The sequence below is a fragment of the Somniosus microcephalus genome, chromosome 14 (assembly GCF_052327205.1).
Source record: "Somniosus microcephalus isolate GS21.2 chromosome 14, FLI_Smic_1.0, whole genome shotgun sequence".
Taxonomy (NCBI): Eukaryota; Metazoa; Chordata; class Chondrichthyes; order Squaliformes; family Somniosidae; genus Somniosus; species Somniosus microcephalus.
The window spans coordinates 65,791,537-65,809,292 of NC_141000.1; the positions used below are offsets into that span (position 1 = coordinate 65,791,537).

General features: G+C 41.4%; 2 protein-coding genes across 3 annotated transcripts in view; one reads left to right on the plus strand and one right to left on the minus strand.

Moving 5' to 3' along the window:
• The window catches only part of arl13b (ADP-ribosylation factor-like 13b), a 163,630-nt gene that overhangs the window by 61,982 nt on the left and 83,892 nt on the right, over positions 1-17,756 (plus strand). The gene's annotated exons all lie outside the window — the stretch shown is intronic.
• stx19 (syntaxin 19) lies at positions 8,504-9,824 on the minus strand. The gene has a single exon (XM_086007413.1). It carries the CDS (start codon positions 9,712-9,714, stop codon positions 8,848-8,850), a length of 867 nt encoding a protein of 288 aa, XP_085863539.1. The 5' UTR covers positions 9,715-9,824; the 3' UTR covers positions 8,504-8,847.

Genomic DNA, 17,756 nt, shown 5'->3' on the forward strand with positions numbered 1-17,756 from the left:
TTATCTGGTTTTTCGCCTCTCCCGGGAGATCACATGGGTTCGGGTGGATGCAGAGCGATAGAAGATTTGAGGTTAGGATCAGATCAGCCATGATCTTATTGAATGGTGGAGCAGGCTCGAGGGGCCGATTGGCCTACTCCTGCTCCTATTTCTTATGTTCTTAAATCCTTACATCCTGCGCCTGCATTTTGTTCACCAGCCACGTGTTCAAACCACAACAGAGGACCCACTAGCGATAAACACACTCCATGAGAGCGCAATAAAACGCTCACAAGCTGACAACATCCTACTATCTCCTTCAAGTCACATTACAGACCTCACAATACCTGAAATTTCCACCCCTCACCTTTCTCTCCCACTAATCTGTGGGAAGTCCAGCAAGAACAAACAAAAAACCACTGGAACTGCACATGTGCAACTACTTTATTTCGTTGGCGGCAGTCGTGTCCATTTAAAAAAAAAACAATGAAAAATGTAGTTCTGTCAACAAACCGTAATTACTTTTCAATAAAATAAATTATTTTTCAGTCTAAGAATGCTATTTGAATATGATTTGAACATTTTAACTAATAAAACTTTATTGGTTCATAAATAGAAAAGAAAATGCAGCTGCAAATACCAAATAAATATAAAGAAAGAACTTGCATTTAATTAGTGCCTTTCACAATGCAAGGCTAGCAAGGTCCCAAAGACAGCAGTGTGATGTTGGTTGAGAGTTAAATGTTGACCAGAACATCAGGAGAGCTCCCCTGCTCTTCGAATCTTTTACATCCATTTGAGAGGGCAGATGGGGGCCTTGGTTTAACTTCTCATCTAAAAGACGGCACCTCTAGCAGTTCACAATTCCCTCAGTACTACACTGGAGTGTCAACCTAGATTATGTGCTGAAGTCACTGGAGTGGTGATTGAACGCAAGACCTTCTGACTCCGAGGCGAGAGTGCTACTGCTGAGCCAAGGCTGATGCCTAGACCCAGACAGAAGCAAAACTTTTACATAATTCAAGTTGTCACCTCACTAAAGCAGCTGCAGTTAGCAAGAAGGCCTGGAGACTGGAAAGAATGTCCTTAATTTACAGTATAAAATTCTTTGTTCAGTTTGCAAGGTTACAAGATAAATGCAGATGTGGGAAGCCATTTGGGCTAGTTTAGCTCATTCATCCAGGGGAAAGAAATTAGTTCCCCTCCCCCATCACATCATATCCTTGTATCCTGATGAGTCTACGGTTTTGAATTTCACTACTCTACCCAGAAGACCACTCAAAGGTTGATTACTCTTTGCATTAAGTTCTTTCTGACCCAAGTTTGAAATTGTCCTTTCACCACTTTTAGCTGACGTTCCCTTGATCTAATGTCTTTGCTTTCCTTGAAGTAATGCTCTGAGTTTACCTTGACTCTACCATTTAGTATCTTGTGTTCTTCTGTCCGATCCCTTCCCAATCACCCCCTTTCAGAGCTAACAAGCCCAGTCTTTCCTCGTAAGAATCAGATTTGTGTCTCTTCTCTGTAATGTCTCAATGGCCTGTAAATTTCCTTCATGTCTTGGTGATCAAAACTGAACACAATGCTGAAGGTACAATCTGATCAGAATACTGTACTGTTTTAGCCTGACATCCTCTGATTTGTACTCCATTGATATCAAACAATATCATTCAGCATTGTATTTGCTTTGTTGCTGTTTCATTGTGATTTGACAGGTTAAATGTGGAGGCTACTAACTTTCTCCCAGATCCCTTTCAACGTCACCATAGCTATTTCACCGTGCATAGTACATGCATGATTCCCTTTTTTCTTCAAACATTCAATGCTTTGCATTGGTCTGTATTAAATTAAATTTACCATCATTCTGTCATTTACTGATTTTATCCAACTCCTTTTCTGGCTGTTTCCTCTGACTTAAACATTCAATCAATTTATCATCTGTGAATGTAACCAATTTACTTCATTATGTATAGATAACAATAGATTAGTACACATGACTCAAACTAAAATGAGAAAAGTGGCTAATGTGATTTTTGTTACAAAATTGGTGTACAATGCTATAAGCATAGTTTGGTATTGTGTGATTACAGTAATAAATTAAAACTTATTTAATTTCTAATAGGTAATTACCATGTCATTTAGTCATTTAAAAAAAATCACTTCTCCCATGACACAAAACACATTGCATTGTGAAATCATGGTAAAATCATGATTAGAACTCCTTCCTCTTCCCTGACTGTTTCCATAAATCTGCCACAATACAGTATGGATGATGCTAAATTTACAGTTGGGGTATATGTGAAGCTGCAGAGGTAACTATTAATCCTTGCTCTCTTGCTCTATCAGTCAGTAATGAATAGACTAGCATTTAGGGCTAAAAACCCTTGTAAGTTAATACTTCATTTCCACTATCTTAATATACTATCTCTGTGTAGGGAATTTCAAGATAGAAGAGTTGAGTGGCAGCTTGCATGACAAAATGAAAATAGTAAAGTGAAGGCTCACACATGAATAATGGCCACTTGGGTAGGTACCGGAGAGTGGCCCGCACCAGTGGAACCATACCGCAATGAGGGGCGAGGAGACATTGAAGAGATTCTTTGTTTGTGGTTTCACAGCAGATTTTCAGGGAATCTGAGTTTGTTTTTATATCCAAAAGAAATAAAATTGCACTTCATTGGAAGATCATTAAGTACGAATGGAATCATATCATTCTATTTGGCTTCTTAATACTTCCTCACAGATTATCTAAAGCTGAAATGCTGTGGAATTTTTTTTATTTTGACTGCACTTTATAGTTTCTTCTTTCTCCTGATCTTTATTTACTTAGCTAAACATTGGGCTGGAGCTTGCTTGAAAAATAACAGCCTGTTAATGAGGCACAGCATTAGTAATACGCAAATTCAGGGGATTAACAGATACACGTGTGTTCCGAATCTCCAGAACTTGCTGGTCGATTTACTTCGCACAAATGGCATCTCGCCATGAGCTTCCCCGTTATTTTTAAGAATTTGCTGGATTTGCATGTTAATTGCCCATTATACTCGCCGCAGAAAGTTGGAATCAGAATTTGACAGCATAAGTACCTTTTTAATGATGTGATAATTGTTAATGCAGTGCCAATCACCCTCTCTGGCCCAGAAAGGGATCAATTTAAATTGTTCATTCTCATTCCTACATGTAGTCAATTGTTGTCAGTGATTTTAAAAAATGTCTTTTTTTACTTTTCCTTTCTGCCTTTTTATTTCTCTCTCTCTCCCTCTTTCTCGTTCTTTCTGTACCTGATTTGACTCTAATTCACCCTCCTTCTCCACCGTTCCTCTGTTTCTTTCTTAATCCTTAAATCTTATTGGTTAAGGAGATACACTGTTGGTTCTGCCATTCACTGAGGTCACAGATGCCCCGTTGCTCTCATTATCAGCTCACACTTCCAGCAAGTTATGGTGCAAATATTTTTCGAGCTGAAGGGTGCAAAAAAAAAAGACTAACTATAAAGGCGCGTAATGCGAGATACCCAGCTCCAGTAAGATCCAGCCCAATACATTGTTCAGCCTGTGATTGATGGACTTGTTGAAATGCCATATCACAACAAGTGGGACAATCACATTTCTGCTCTAAATTCAGAATATGCAACTTTTAAAACCAGTGAATAACATTTTGCGATATTTGGTACCATATATTTAAATTAAATTGAAGGAAAAGAAAAGCCCCGAAAAACTATGGGCCTGAAATGATGGTGCTTCCCACAGCGTATGCTGTCAGAAGCCTACAGAATGGCCCCAGAAGTTTTGGGCTTCTGCATGCACCGCGTACTTGCGCAAACTCAGAACTTGCGATCTGTCAATTTTCGCTTGGACAGATCCTTCGCTTCTGCTACAAAATCACTTTTGCTAGTGCAGAGTGCCCAACTACTGCCCAGCAAATGCCCACAAAATCCTTACGCCTGGATAAAGTAGGTGTAAGGCCTTTTACCAGTGTAAGGGTTAAAATAAATGTTAAAATATTTTTTTTTAATGATTTAAACGTACACATACGTTTAAAATCAGCTTAGGTAAATTTCGGCCGGTTTTAAAATGTTTAAATTTATTTTTCAAAAAATGAAATTTTAAATGCTTAATTAAAGGGTCTTTTAATTAATTTTCATTTCTAATATGCTTGAGGGGATTCCGTACGTAAATGGAATCCCCATAAGCATCATAGGAATCCCCTTTTTCATTGGTTGACTGGGCCCACGTGATAACATAAGAAATAGGAGCAGGAGTAGGCCATTTGGCCCTTCGAGCCTGCTCCACCATTCAATAAGATCATGGCTGATCTAATACCTCACCTCCACTTTCCTGCACTATCCCCATACCCCGTGATTCCCTCAATATCCAAAAATCTATCGGTCTCTGTCTTAAACATATTCAACGACTGAGCTTCCTCAGCCATCTGGGGGTAGAGAATTCCAAAGATTTACCACCACCTGAGTGAAGAAATTTCTCCTCACCTCAGTCCTAAATGGCTATCCCCTTATTCTGAGACTGTGACCCCTGGTTCTGGACTCCCCAGCCAGGGGAAACATCCTCCCTGCATCTATCCTGTCGAGCGCTGTAAGAAGTTTGTATGTTTTAATCAGATCACCTCTCATTCTTCTAAACTCCAGAGGAATAGGCATAGTCATAGGACAATCCCCCCATCCCAGGAATCAGTCTGGTGAACCTTCGTTGCACTCCCTTTATGGCAAGTATATCCTTCCTTGGGTAAGCAGACCAAAACTGTGCACAATACTCCAGGTGTGGTTTCAACAGGGCCTTAATATAATTGCAGTAAGACATCTTTACTCTTATACTCAAATCCTCTTGTAATAAAGGCCAACATACCACTTGCTTTCCTAATTGCTTGCTATACCTGCATGTTAACTTTCAGTGATTTGTGTACAAGGACACCCAAGTCCCTCTGAACACCAACATATCCCAATCTCTCACCATTTAAAAAAGTACTCTGCTTTTGTTATATTCCTACCAAAGTGGAGAACTTCACATTTCTCCACATTATATTCCATTTGCCATGTTCTTGCCCACTCACTTAGCCTGTCTATATCCCCTTGAAGCCTCTTTGCATCATCCTCCACAACTTACATTCCCATCTAGCTTTGTATCATCAGCAAACTTGGATATATTGCACTTGGTCAACTCATCCAAAAAATTGATATAGATGTGAATAACTGAGGCCCAAGCACTGATCCTTGCGTTATCCTACTAGTTACAGTCTGCCAACTCGAAAATGACCCGTTTATTCCTACTCTCTGTTTTCTGTCCGTTAACCAGTCCTCGATCCATGCTAGTACATTACTCCCAATCCCATGAGCCCTCATTTTGTTTAATAACCTCTTGTGTGGTACCTTATCGAATGCCTTCTGAAAATCCAATTACACCATATCCACTTGTTCCCCTTATCTATTCTGCTAGTTATAACCTCAAAAGATTCTAACAGATTCGTCAAACATGGTTTCCCTTTCATAAATCCGTGTTGACTCTGCCCAATCCTATTATTATTTTCTAAGTGCTCTGTTACCACTTCCCTAATAATAGATTCTAGCATTTTCCCTACTACTGATGTCAGACTAACTGGTCTGTAGTTCCCCGTTTTCTCTCTCCCTCTTTTCTTAAATTGTGGGGTTACATTTGCTACCTTCCAATCTGCGAGAACTGTTCTAGAATCTATGGAATTTTGGAAGATGACGTCTAATGCATCCACTATCTCTATAGCCACCTCTTTTAAAACCCTAGGATGTAGGCCATCAGGTCCAGGGGATTTATCGGCTTTCAGTCCCCTTAATTTCTCCAGTACAGTTTTTTTACTAATACTAATTTCTTTCAGTTCCTCATTCTCGCTAGAGCCTTGGTTCTCCGCTATTCCCGGGAAGCTTTTTGCGTCTTTTTCCGTGAAGACAGATGCAAAGTATTTGTTTAATTTCTCTGCCATTTTCTTATTCCCCATTATAATTTCTCCTGTCTCAGCCTGTAAGGGACCCATGTTTACTTTCGCTAATCTTTTCCTTTTTACGTACCTATAGAAGCTTTTACAGTCTGTTTTTATGTCTGTCGCTAGTTTATTCTCCTTATATTTTCCCTTTCTTTATCAATTTCTTGGTCCTCTTTTGCTGCATTCTAAAATCCTCCCTATCCTCAGGCTTACTACTCTTTTTGGCAACATTATGGGCCTCTTCCTTTGATCTAATACTTTAACTTGTTAGCCATGGTTGGATCACTTTTCCTTTGGGGTTTTTGTGCCTTAAAGGAATGTACATTTGTTGTAAATTATGTATTCTTTAAATGCTAGCCATTGCTTGCCTACTGTCGTACCTTTTAATGTAGTTTCCCAATCTACCTTGGCCAACTCGCCCCTCATACATACCTAGTTTGCTTTGTTTAGATTTAAGTCCCTAGTTTCGGATTTAACTGTATACATAAGAACATAAGAAACAAGAGCAGGAGTAGGCCATACGGCCCCTCGAGCCTGCTCCGCCATTCAATAAGATCATGGCTGATGATTGACCTCAACTCCACTTTCTCGCCTGATCTCCATATCCCTTGATTCCCCTATAGTCCAAAACTCTGTCTATCTCAGCCTCGAATATACTCAAAGACTCAGCATTCATAGCGATTTGGGGCAGAGAATTCCAAAGATTCAGAACCCTCTGAGTGAAGAAATTTTTCCTCATCTCAGTCTTAAATGGCCTACCCCCTATCCTGAGACTATGCCCCCTAGTTCTAGACACTCCAGCCAGGGGAAACAACCTCTCAGCATCTACCCTGTCAATCCCCTTCAGAATCTTGTATGTTTCAATGAGATCACCTCTCATTCTTCTAAACTCCAGAGTATAGGTCCATTCTACACAATCTCTCATCCTAGGACAGCCCCCTCATCCCAGGAATCAATCTAGTGAACCTTCGTTGTACCGCCTCCAAGGCAAGTATATCCTTCCTTGGATAAGGAGACCAAAACTGTGCACAGTACTCCAGGTGTGGTCTCACCAAGGCCCTATACAACTGTAGCAAGACTTCCTTACTCTTGTACTCCAACCCCCTTGCAATAAAGGTCAACATGCCATTTGCCTCCCTTATTGCTTGATGTACCTGTATACTAGCTTTCTGTGTTTCTTGCATGAGGACACCCAAATCTCTCTGAACATCAACATTTGAAAGTTTCCCACCATTTAAAAAACATTCTGCTTTTCTATTCTTATGAATAACCTAATTTCTCTACATTATACTCCATCTGCCACCTTACTGCCCACTCACTTAGTCTATCTATATCCCTTTGCAGACTCTGTGTTCTTCTCGCAGCTTACTGTCCCATCTAGCTTTGGATCATCAGCAAACATGGATACATTACACTCTGTCCCTTCATCTAGGTCATTAATATAGATTGTAAATAGCTGAGGCCCCAACATTCCATGAATTCGTCCTCCACACTGATACTGCAAATTTGTTTTGCCCAGTCTGTGTAGATTGAAGTCCCCCATGATTACTGCATTACCCTTGTTACATGCGCCTCTAATTTTCCGATTTATACTCTGCCCTACATTAAAACTGCTGTTTGGGGGACAATAAACAACTCCCACCAATATTTTCTGCCCCTTGCTGTTTCTTAGCTCCACCGAAACTGATTCTACTTCTTGATTTTCTGAGCTAATATCCTTTCTACTGTCTTTATCCCATCCTTTATTATCAGGGATACCCCTCCTTTTTCCATTTTGCCTATCTCTTCTAAAAGTTAAGCATCCTGGAATATTTAGTTCCCAACCTTGGCCACTTTGCAACCACGTCTCCGTAATGGCTATTAGATCTAACCTGTTAATTTCTATCTGCGCTATTAATTCATCTATTTTGTTGTGAATGCTTTGCGCATTCAGATATAGTGCCTTTAGCTATTACTTTGCTATTTTTACCTGATGTCACCTTAGTCACTGATGCCTTATTACCTTTGTTACTATCTCTGTCCCTCCCTGACCCACTCTGCTTATTTTCACCCAAAACTCTGCTCTAGAGCCTTGACCTTTATCTTGTTGATTTTAAATTTACTCTTTCCTGAATTTCCGCCCCCCCCCCCCCCCCCCCCTTCATTAGATTCATGGGCCTTTACGCAGGCATGCGCCTGCAGGTCCAGCACCCGAAGAGTTCACAGCTCCGGAGACATCAAGTAAGTTTGGATTTTTTTTCAGTTTGGAGTCGTATTCTTCTGATACGCCTCCCACTGCAAATTCAGGGCCTTTACTAAGTAATTCCCCACCCAACTTTCTTAGAAGATAAGTTCATTTTGTCAGGTATATAATGTGATAGGATGTCGCTCGCTCTCTTTTCTGTGTATGATACGTACACCCATAATATAATGTGGTCAACAAATGGCAAAATATTAAAAACTAAATGTTCAGTGTTGCAGGTTTCAGAGTTACCTGAAGTATGAGCTAGGACTTTATCTGACAAATAAATAAAGTGACAAACAGATAGGTCAGATTAACAGTGACTTTTTAGGCCTCCCAAATAACAGGTTGAACTTTGTAGTTCACTTGCCTGTCTCAATTGGACAAATCACCTTACTGTTCATGTTTGATCAATGTTTTTTGTTAATTGAGTTCACTCATTTGTCTTTACTTCCTGATTGCTAGCATGTAGTTATACCTTTTTTTTTGCTTCCCTCTTAAATTTGCAAAAATGCACACTCTAGATTCATTTGTTTCTTGGAGCAAGTTTTTGCACTCCAGCCACAGCATTCTGTAACCAAATGTGTTTGTAGGTGAATCTTAATTTCATAGTGATAAATCGCTGGCAGTTATTACTGGAAATGACAGTGTTCCTGTGTATATAATCTAGTTATATAATATTATATGCAACACGGGAAACACCAACAGCACAACTTTCTGCATAGATTTTTCTGTGTGTATTTTACTGCTAGTTTGATTTCGTCTCTGCTGTTTTCAGTGTATTCTTTTGTATTCAGCACTGCCCTTTCAATGTTGTTCAGAAAGTCCCCTTGCTCCTGCACCAAAAGTGAAATCTGCACAAAGAGATCTTGCAACTCTTTGATCTGATTCTCAAGGCTGATCAGCTCCTTGTGGCGGTGCTCAATTTCAGACAGATGTCCTTTAGTAATTTTGACATCATTGAGGAAGTTCTCATTGAAAACGTACCATTTGTCATGTTCAACCATGTTATTCAGCTCCTCTTCTGATACTTGTTTTCCAACAACTTCAAGCTGGCGCTGAATGAATTTCTTGCAGTTTTCTTGCTTTTTAGTTAGAACAATATTAAATTCTGACATGGCTACCTGATATTGCTTAAACAGCATTGAATATTGTGCCCTCTTCATTCTTGAATTAATTGCATCCACTCCAGCCTCTGCTTCTGACTGTTTTGTGTCCTTTGATAAGGTATCTAAGTGCTTGTGGATGGACTCTGCTCGGACTTTGAGGTCTTTGATGAGGTTGGAACTGTCCTTTTTTATAATGCTGAACCGACGTGTGGGGGGCATGATGGTGGTGCTTTGCTGACTCAGTTTCTTTATATCATTGTTTAGTTCATTGATTTCATCATGAATTCGCTGTGCACCCAATAAGAAATTCTCCATAACTGGTTCCTTTTCAAAAATAATGGCCTGCTGTTTAAAGACTATACTTTCTTCTCCTTCATTGTCTTTCTTAAGCTCTGCCTCCTTTGCCCGTTGTCTAAGTTCTTGAAGGCGGTCCCTCATTTTGGCTACCTATGGTCTGTTGCAGTAGGTTTATCTTCCTTTAGCACCATTGTTTTCTCTGCAGATTCCTGGATTTTGTATCCTTACAGGCATCTTTTAATCTGTGTAAAAAGGAAGAACTTTCAGAAGTTAAAATACAAACCATTTGAATTTTTTTTTTTTATAGCTTTCTTTGCACAAACAGCATCTCGCCGTTGGCCTTCCCGTTATTTTTAAAAACTTGCTGGATTTGCACATTATTTGCCCATTAAACTCACCACAGAAAGTTAAGTCTGGTAATTTAATGACAGATAATTGTTAATGCGGTGCCAATCAACGTCACTGGCCCAGAATAGTTTAAACTGTGGAATCTCATTCCTTCAGGTAGTGAATTGTTCTTAGAGATTTTTAAAAATGTATTTTTTTTTAAATTACTTTTCCTTTGTCTTTTTTCCTCTCTTAATCTAATCTTTCTTTCCCTCTCTCTTTATTTCACTGTCTGTACCTGATTTGTCTCTAATTCACCCTCCTTCTCGGTAGTTCCTCTGTTTCTTTCTCAATCCTTAAATCACATTGGTTAAGGAGAATACACTGTTGGTCCCACTGTTCAGAGGTCCCAGATGCCCATTTGCCCTTACCATGCGGTTATCAGCTCGCACTTCCAGCAAGTTACGGCGCAAAAAAATTTTGAGCTGAAGTGTGCAGAAAAAGTATAACTAATTGGGCGCGCCATGAGTGGATGCATTGGTTGTCATTTTCCAAAATTCCATAGATTCTGGAATGGTAGCAAATGTAACCCCACTATTTAAGAAAGGAGGGAGAGAAAACGGGGAACTACAGACCAGTTAGCCTGACATCAGTAGTAGGGAGAATGCTAGAATCAGTTATTAAGGACATGGTAACAGGGCACTTAGAAAATAATAATAGGATTGGGCAGAGTCAACACGGATTTATGGAAGAGAACTCGTGTTTGACGAATTTGTTAGAATCTTTTGAGGTTATAACTAGCAGAATAGATAAGGGGGGACCAGTGGATGTGATGTATTTGGATTTTCAGAAGGCATTCGATAAGGTGCCACACAAGAGGTTATTAAACAAAATGTGGGATTGGGGGTTATATATTAGCATGGATTGAGGATTGGTTAACGGACAGAAAACAGAGAGTAGGAATAAATGGGTCATTTTCGGGTTGGCAGGCTGCAACTAGTGGGGTACGGCAAGGATCAGTGATTGGGCCTCAGCTATTCACAATCTACATCAATGACTTGGATGAGGAGACCAAATGTGATATATCCAAGTTTGCTGATGATACAAAGCTGGGGGGAATGTACGTTGTGAGGAGGATGCAAGGAGGCTTCAAGGGGATATAGATAGGCTAAGTGAGTGGGCAAGAACATGACAAATGTAATATAATGTGGAGAAATGTGATGTTATCCACTTTGGTAGGAAAAATAGAAAAGTAGAATATTTTTTAAATGGTGAGAGATTGGGAAATGTTGGCGTCCAGAGGGACCTGAGTGTCCTTGTACACAAATCACTGAAAGTTGACATGCAGGTACAGCAAGCAATTAGGAAAGCAAATGGTATATTGGCCTTTATTACAAGAGGATTTGAGTATAAGAGTAAAGATGTCTTACTGCAAGTATATAGGGCCCTGGTGAGACCACACCTGGAGTATTGTGTACAGTATTGGTCTCCTTACCTAAGGAAGGATATACTTGCCATAGAGGGAGTGCAATGAAGGTTCACCAGACTGGTTCCTGGGATGGGGGGGGGGGGCGGGGGGAAGTGTCTTATGAGGAGAGCTTGAGTAAACTAGGCCTATATTCTCTAGAGTTTAGAAGAATGAGAGCTGATCTCATTGAAACATACAAAATTCTTACAGGGCTTGACATGGTCGATGCAGGGAGGATTTTTCCACTGGCTGGGGAGTCTAGAACCAGGGGTCACAGTCTCAGAATAAGGGATTGGCCATTTAGGACTGAGATGAAGAGAAATGTCTTCGCTCAGAGGATGGTGAATTTTTGGAATTCTCTACCCAAAGAGTGCCATGGAGGCTTAGTCGTTGAGTATATTCAAGATAGAGATCGATAGATTTTTGAATATTAAGGGAATCAAGGGATATGGAGATAGTGTAGGAAAGTGGAGATGAGGTAGAAGATCAGCCGTGATCTTATTGAATGGCAGAGCAGGCTCAAAGGGCCGAATGGCCTACTCCTATTTCTTATGTTTTTATGAGATGCCCTGCTCCAGCATGATCTAGCACTTGGTATTTTCTGTCTAAAATACTGTGGATACCAAGCGTTTGCAATTTAAAGTAGTCACTCTTGTAGGCGGTGAGTTTCCACGGGGATTCTCCTCTCTACGCCATTTTTCTGGGGTTTCCCTGGAGAATTCCCACGAAAATTTACCCCCACAGTTTCTGAACAAGTGATAAACCTGACTCAATTTTTTTGTATTTCTTGTATTTGTCCAACAGAATAGGGAAGGATTAGTTGGTGCAGTTGGTTCGCTCACTGCTTTTTCAGTCCTAAGCCCTGGTTTTGAATACAGCCCAGGCTTGGGGAATTAAACTTTCCCCTTCTGTTTATTGTAAGGATTCAATGTAAGAAAAATTTGGGAACAATCAACCTAGTTCTTTGTGAGAGGAAAAAACAAAATGTTGGAAGCACTCGGTAGGTCAGTAGCATCTGTGGAGCGAATGGAGGAGTTTAATGTTTCCGGTGAAGACTCTTAGAACAAATTTTAATGAGTGTGGTTTCTAGCACAATTTGGCAATAATTGGCATTAAATTGCAAGTGTCGCTCAAAGAAGCTACAAGGATGCTCGCTGTAGGAAATAGAATTATTTACACCATGAAGTACGGGGCTCACTTTTGAGATTTGGGCTAATGTACATTGTTGAGTCCTAGTAGAGGGAGTTTTATTCTGCAATTGGCCGTGTTATACTGGATCTAGAAATGTTGATTCCCTGACTTCAAGAGAAGGGGTGCAAAAATTGAGGGTGGGGGGTGGGGGGAGAGAAAGACAAATGAAAATAGCTATTAATGCCACTCTGGAACATGTTCTTTGAGTGAGTCTTAACATAGCTTATCCACAAAGTCAAGTTCAGACAGATTGTCATATTCAGGCAGGAAAATGGAATGCAAGGTCAAACTCAGTGGGTAACCTAGGCGAAGAAAGGCACCTTAAGCATTGGGCAGTTCAATAAGCATTGTGTTCCACCAAGGGAATAGAGCTAATCTGTTGATCATTGGGTGGCCAAGACGCTAAAGCCATAAATACCTACATTTATTGTCCGAGACAAAGAAGTAATGGCAAGAAATTTCCAATAGGTCGTGGGTGGATTTTGGCCTGCGGGGGTTGCGAATTGGATGGTTAGTTAATTTCATATATTACTAATATATTTTTTGAAGGCTGCAGCAACCTGCACCAATGTGGATCTTTTCTACCCAGTTGCAATCCCATCTGCTGGCACCATAGTGCAAATAGAGATTTTCTAGGTTGCAACTTCTCAACAAAATATCCTGGTCCTGAAGTGTAAAAGGGACCATAATAGAAGGATTTTGTTGGCACCAAGGCGATCTTAAAAGGAACATTTTCTGAGTTTGGCACCACAATTGAACTGCCCTCTGGTGTTATAGCCAGGAAGGTCTGTTCTTACTGGATATAAATAGAGCTATTTATCACCAGCCATAGCCATGCTTTTCAGGGTGGGGATGAGGCTTTCACAGTCAAACAATTAAGTCTTGAAAGACCATAAAGGGACCAAGATGGGAAGGTTAACCTTTTGCGGAAAAAGCTCGGTGTCAAATGCAGACCAAAGACCAAGATGGGAAGTCAAAATGCCCCATAGAGCCGGGTCTTGCCTTGGGAACAGGGGTATCGCTTCTGTTTTGCCCAATTTGCCATCAACAGCTACATAATTGACATTGTCCACTGAGTACCACGTGAAAGATGGGCTACCACTATGCTCTGAAACTACAAGCGACTCATAGTTACTCCAGCCATGCAGATGCTGAGCCAAATAGTCTGGAGTACAAGATTATTGATCTCCATAATGCTGGATCAGGAAATTGTGCAGCCGTTATCCAGTATCTTTTAACGTGAAAAATCAGCTTTGGAAAATATCAATATTATTGGCCCAGAAATTCGGGTCGGGGGCTTCCCGTGTGTGTAAGCCCCCGACCTGCACTTACCTTGCGCGCTGGCCGTTGTGCTGTGGGCCCCCGTGGAATTCCGATCCTGGGCCTGCTCCAACTGCCGGCACGCAGTGCTTGCGTATCCCAGGGACGCAGTTAGTTCGATGCGTCCCCTGGGATCACATGGGCCATGGGGAGCCAATCGGAGCAGGGAAATGCCCATTCATAAGTTTGACGGGAAGAGCTGTCAAAACTTAGAAGTACTACGGGCCCCAAAACAGCACTAAATCTTCAAATAAATTTTTTTTTAAATCACATTTTTTAAATATAAACTATAAATTACATGAAATAACAACAGAAAATGCTGGAAATACTCAGCAGGCCAGGCAGTATCGTGGAGAGAGAAACAGAGTTAACGTTTCAGGTCTGGGACCCTTCATCAGAACTGGAAAAAGCTGGAGATGTAACAGATATTAAGCAGGTGCAGAGACAGGGGGGGAGGGGCTAGGAGGGGAGGAAGGAATTGAAAGAACACCCTATACTTTTGTAAGAGGCAGGAAAGATAAAATGTTGCAAATGGGAATGGCAAAAATCATACTGCATGAAAAATGGGGGCAGGGATAATTATCTGAAATTGTTAAACTCAATGTTGAGTCCGGCAGGCTGCAAAGTGCCCAATCGAAAGATGAGGTGCTGTTCCTCGAGCTTACGTTGAGCTTCATTGGAACAATGCAATAGCCCGAGGACAGAGAGATCAGAGTGGGAGTGAAGCGGTGAATTAAAGTGACAGGCGACCGGAAGCTCAGGGTCACCCTTACGGACTGAACGGAGGTGTTCCGCAAAGCGGTCACCCAATCTGCGTTTGGTCTCCCCAATGTAGAGGAGACCGCATCGTGAGCAGCGAATACAGTATATTAAATTGCAAGAAGTACAAGTAAATCGCTGTTTCACCTGGAAGGGGTGTTTGGGGCCCTGGACAGTGGGAAGGGAGGAGGTAAAAGGGCATGTGTTGCATCTCCTACGCTTGCACGGGAAGGTGCCAGGTGAAGGAGAAGGGCTGTTGGGGGTGATTGAGGAGTGGTACAAGTAAATCCTTTTTACTCAACCGAGGATTCCCCTCTACCGTGGTTGACACGGCCCTTGACCGTGACCGTTCTATTTCCCACACTTCTGCTCTCACCCCTTCCCCTCCCTCCCAGAACCACGATAGGGTTCCCCTTGTCCTCACCCTTCACCCTACCAGCCTCCACATTCAACAGATCATCCTCCGCCATTTCCGCCAACTCCAACATGATCCCACCACCAAACACATCTTCCCCTCACCTCCCCTTTCAGCATTCTGAAGGGACCGCTCCCTCCGCGACACCCTGGTCCACTCCTCAATCACCCCCAACAGCCCTTCTCCTTCACCTGGAACCTTCCCGTGCAAGCGTAGGAGACTTACCCTCCCGGGGAAACCTGCAAAAAAAAACGTAAGTTCGAGGCGCACGCGCAGCCTCTCCTGTGCACACGTTCGAACTGTGAACCCCTTCGTTCAGGGGAACGGAAGTGCCGGTTTCCCGCGCATGCGCAATGCATGCAGGAAACCAGCACTTCCATTGGGCCTACGGGTGAGTACCCCGTGTGTACTCACCCGTGGAGACCCAAAGTTCTGGGCCATTGTATATCTGAGCCAATCTGAAGAATTGTGCTTCTAGCTGTACAAGGGGAAACCGTGGCTGTTTTTTATTCCGCTCCTTAATATAGATCAAATAATCAGTATTTTGTCGCTATAGTTATGAAGTCCAATTTACAGGTATGAAGTTCATGTGCACAATTTCTGCATCAAAGTATGATTCTACATGTGTCTGGAATGTTTAGTGCATTATTGTTTACGAAAGGCTCAGCGAGCGTGTAATACAGCGTCGTTGTGTATACAGGAAACTTTGTGATATCCGGCACCGACGGAACCGGCGTGTTGCCGATCTATCAAAACTGCCGGACATACAAAGTTAATGTTGAAGCATAGAGGTTTTCATCTCTGTATCTGACAACAAACACTGTTGCTTAGCAACATCTTCTAAAGAGTCGGCTGCAGCTGCAAGCGTCTCTAGCTGAAGCTGTTGTTATAGTGCCTGACTGGGGGGAAAAAAAAGAACGAGAAGTAAAAAAACTTATAGAAAACGGCCCCTGATTTTTGCCGTTAGATTGAGTATTCCGGACATACAACCTCCGGATAAACCAAAGTTTCCTGTATTTTACTATTTATATATCAGTAGTTATCAATACTGAGCAAGGAGTTCTGTCTTTTGAAAAAAAAATGAATTAATTGGAAGATAACTCTTTTAAAGGTGAATGTACAGGTAGAGAAAGCTTTTTTTTTAAAGAAAAAGCAAATGAAAATTTTTGGTTTTATACATGGGAGCATTGAGGACAAAAGTATGGTGGTGATAAATTTGTACAAGACATTGGTTAGGACACAGTTGGAGTATTGTGTGTAGTTCAGGGTACAGTAAAGAAGCACTAGTATGATATACTGGAGGTGAGAGGTTATAGTTATGTGGGGTCAAAAAAAATTGTAGCTATTTTCACTTGAACAGAGAAGATTGGGGGGGGGGGTGGGATCGAATGAATGTTTACAACGACCCTGAAATTGCGGTCGGAGGTGCACCGCCAGACTATGCCTCCGACCCACGAAATATTTCTGAACTTGCCTCCAGGCTCCAAGGCTGTGGAGAGCTCGGGTCTCTGGCCTGCGTAAAGGCCCACAGATCCCAGGGACGCAGGCGGTTCAGAAGCGTCCCTGGGATCAGGTGGGCCATGTCCTCTAATCACAAAGGAGGATTCCATTGTACAGGAAACTTTGTGCTATCCGGCACTGACGGGACCGAGCTGCTGCCGTTCCCTCCAAACTGCCGTACACTCCAGAGCTAATGTTGAAACATACGGAGATTTTCATCTCCGTATGAATCAACAAACCCTGTCTCTGGACAGTTGGCTAGCGTCTCTAGCTGAAGCTGTTGCTTAGCTACAGACCTTGCACAGCTTGACTGTTCAAAAAAAGCAAAGAAAAGAAACGAAAAGAATAAAAAACGGCTCCTGATTTTTGCCGGTGGCTCCAGCTTATCGGACGGTTCGCCTCCGGATAACTCAAAGTTTCCTGTAGTAATTTCCGAATGAGATCCCCTAATGACATGCAATGGAATCACCAGATAATTAAAGAATTTAGAAAATTAAAATAATTATAAAACGTTCTGATTTTCAAATTTAATTGAGAGTCCCTTCATTACATCGAATACAATAAAAAATGTAATTATTTTATTTTAAACATTTTAATCGGGGCCAATATTTGCATAAACTAATTTTAAGTGTTTGTGCATCATTTTTATGTTTAAAATTTTTAATTTAAGATTTATAATAACCCTTGTGCTGATGAAAGCAGGACCTATGCCTGCTTTTGCCAGCCGTAAGAGTTTCGTGGGTAGTTGTTGGGCAACTAGCCCAACTCTGCACCAGTGACTTTCCATTCGGTTCACATGATCTGTCATGGCGTACCTTGACAGATCGCAAGTTCCGGGTTTTCACGTAAGTGCGTGGAGAAACCCGGAAGTTGCGGGGCCTTTCAGAAGGATTAGGACGGCGTATGCTGAGCATACGCCATCGAAGACACTGTAATTTCTGCCCCAACACGCAAAATGTTTTCAGAGGATAAATAGTGAAAGATTGTTTGCACAGTTTAGAAAATCGGTAACAAGGGCATAAATTTGGGATTATCACTAGAAAAATGAAGAGGGAAGTTAGGAAATGTTTTTCTATATAAAATGTTATTAGAACATGGAATGCTTTTCCACAAGTGTATATTGAGGCAGAGGCGGTACTTCATTTAAAAGGAAAGTGAATAAGTATTTGAAAAGAAGGATATAAAAAGATACTAAGAAAGGGC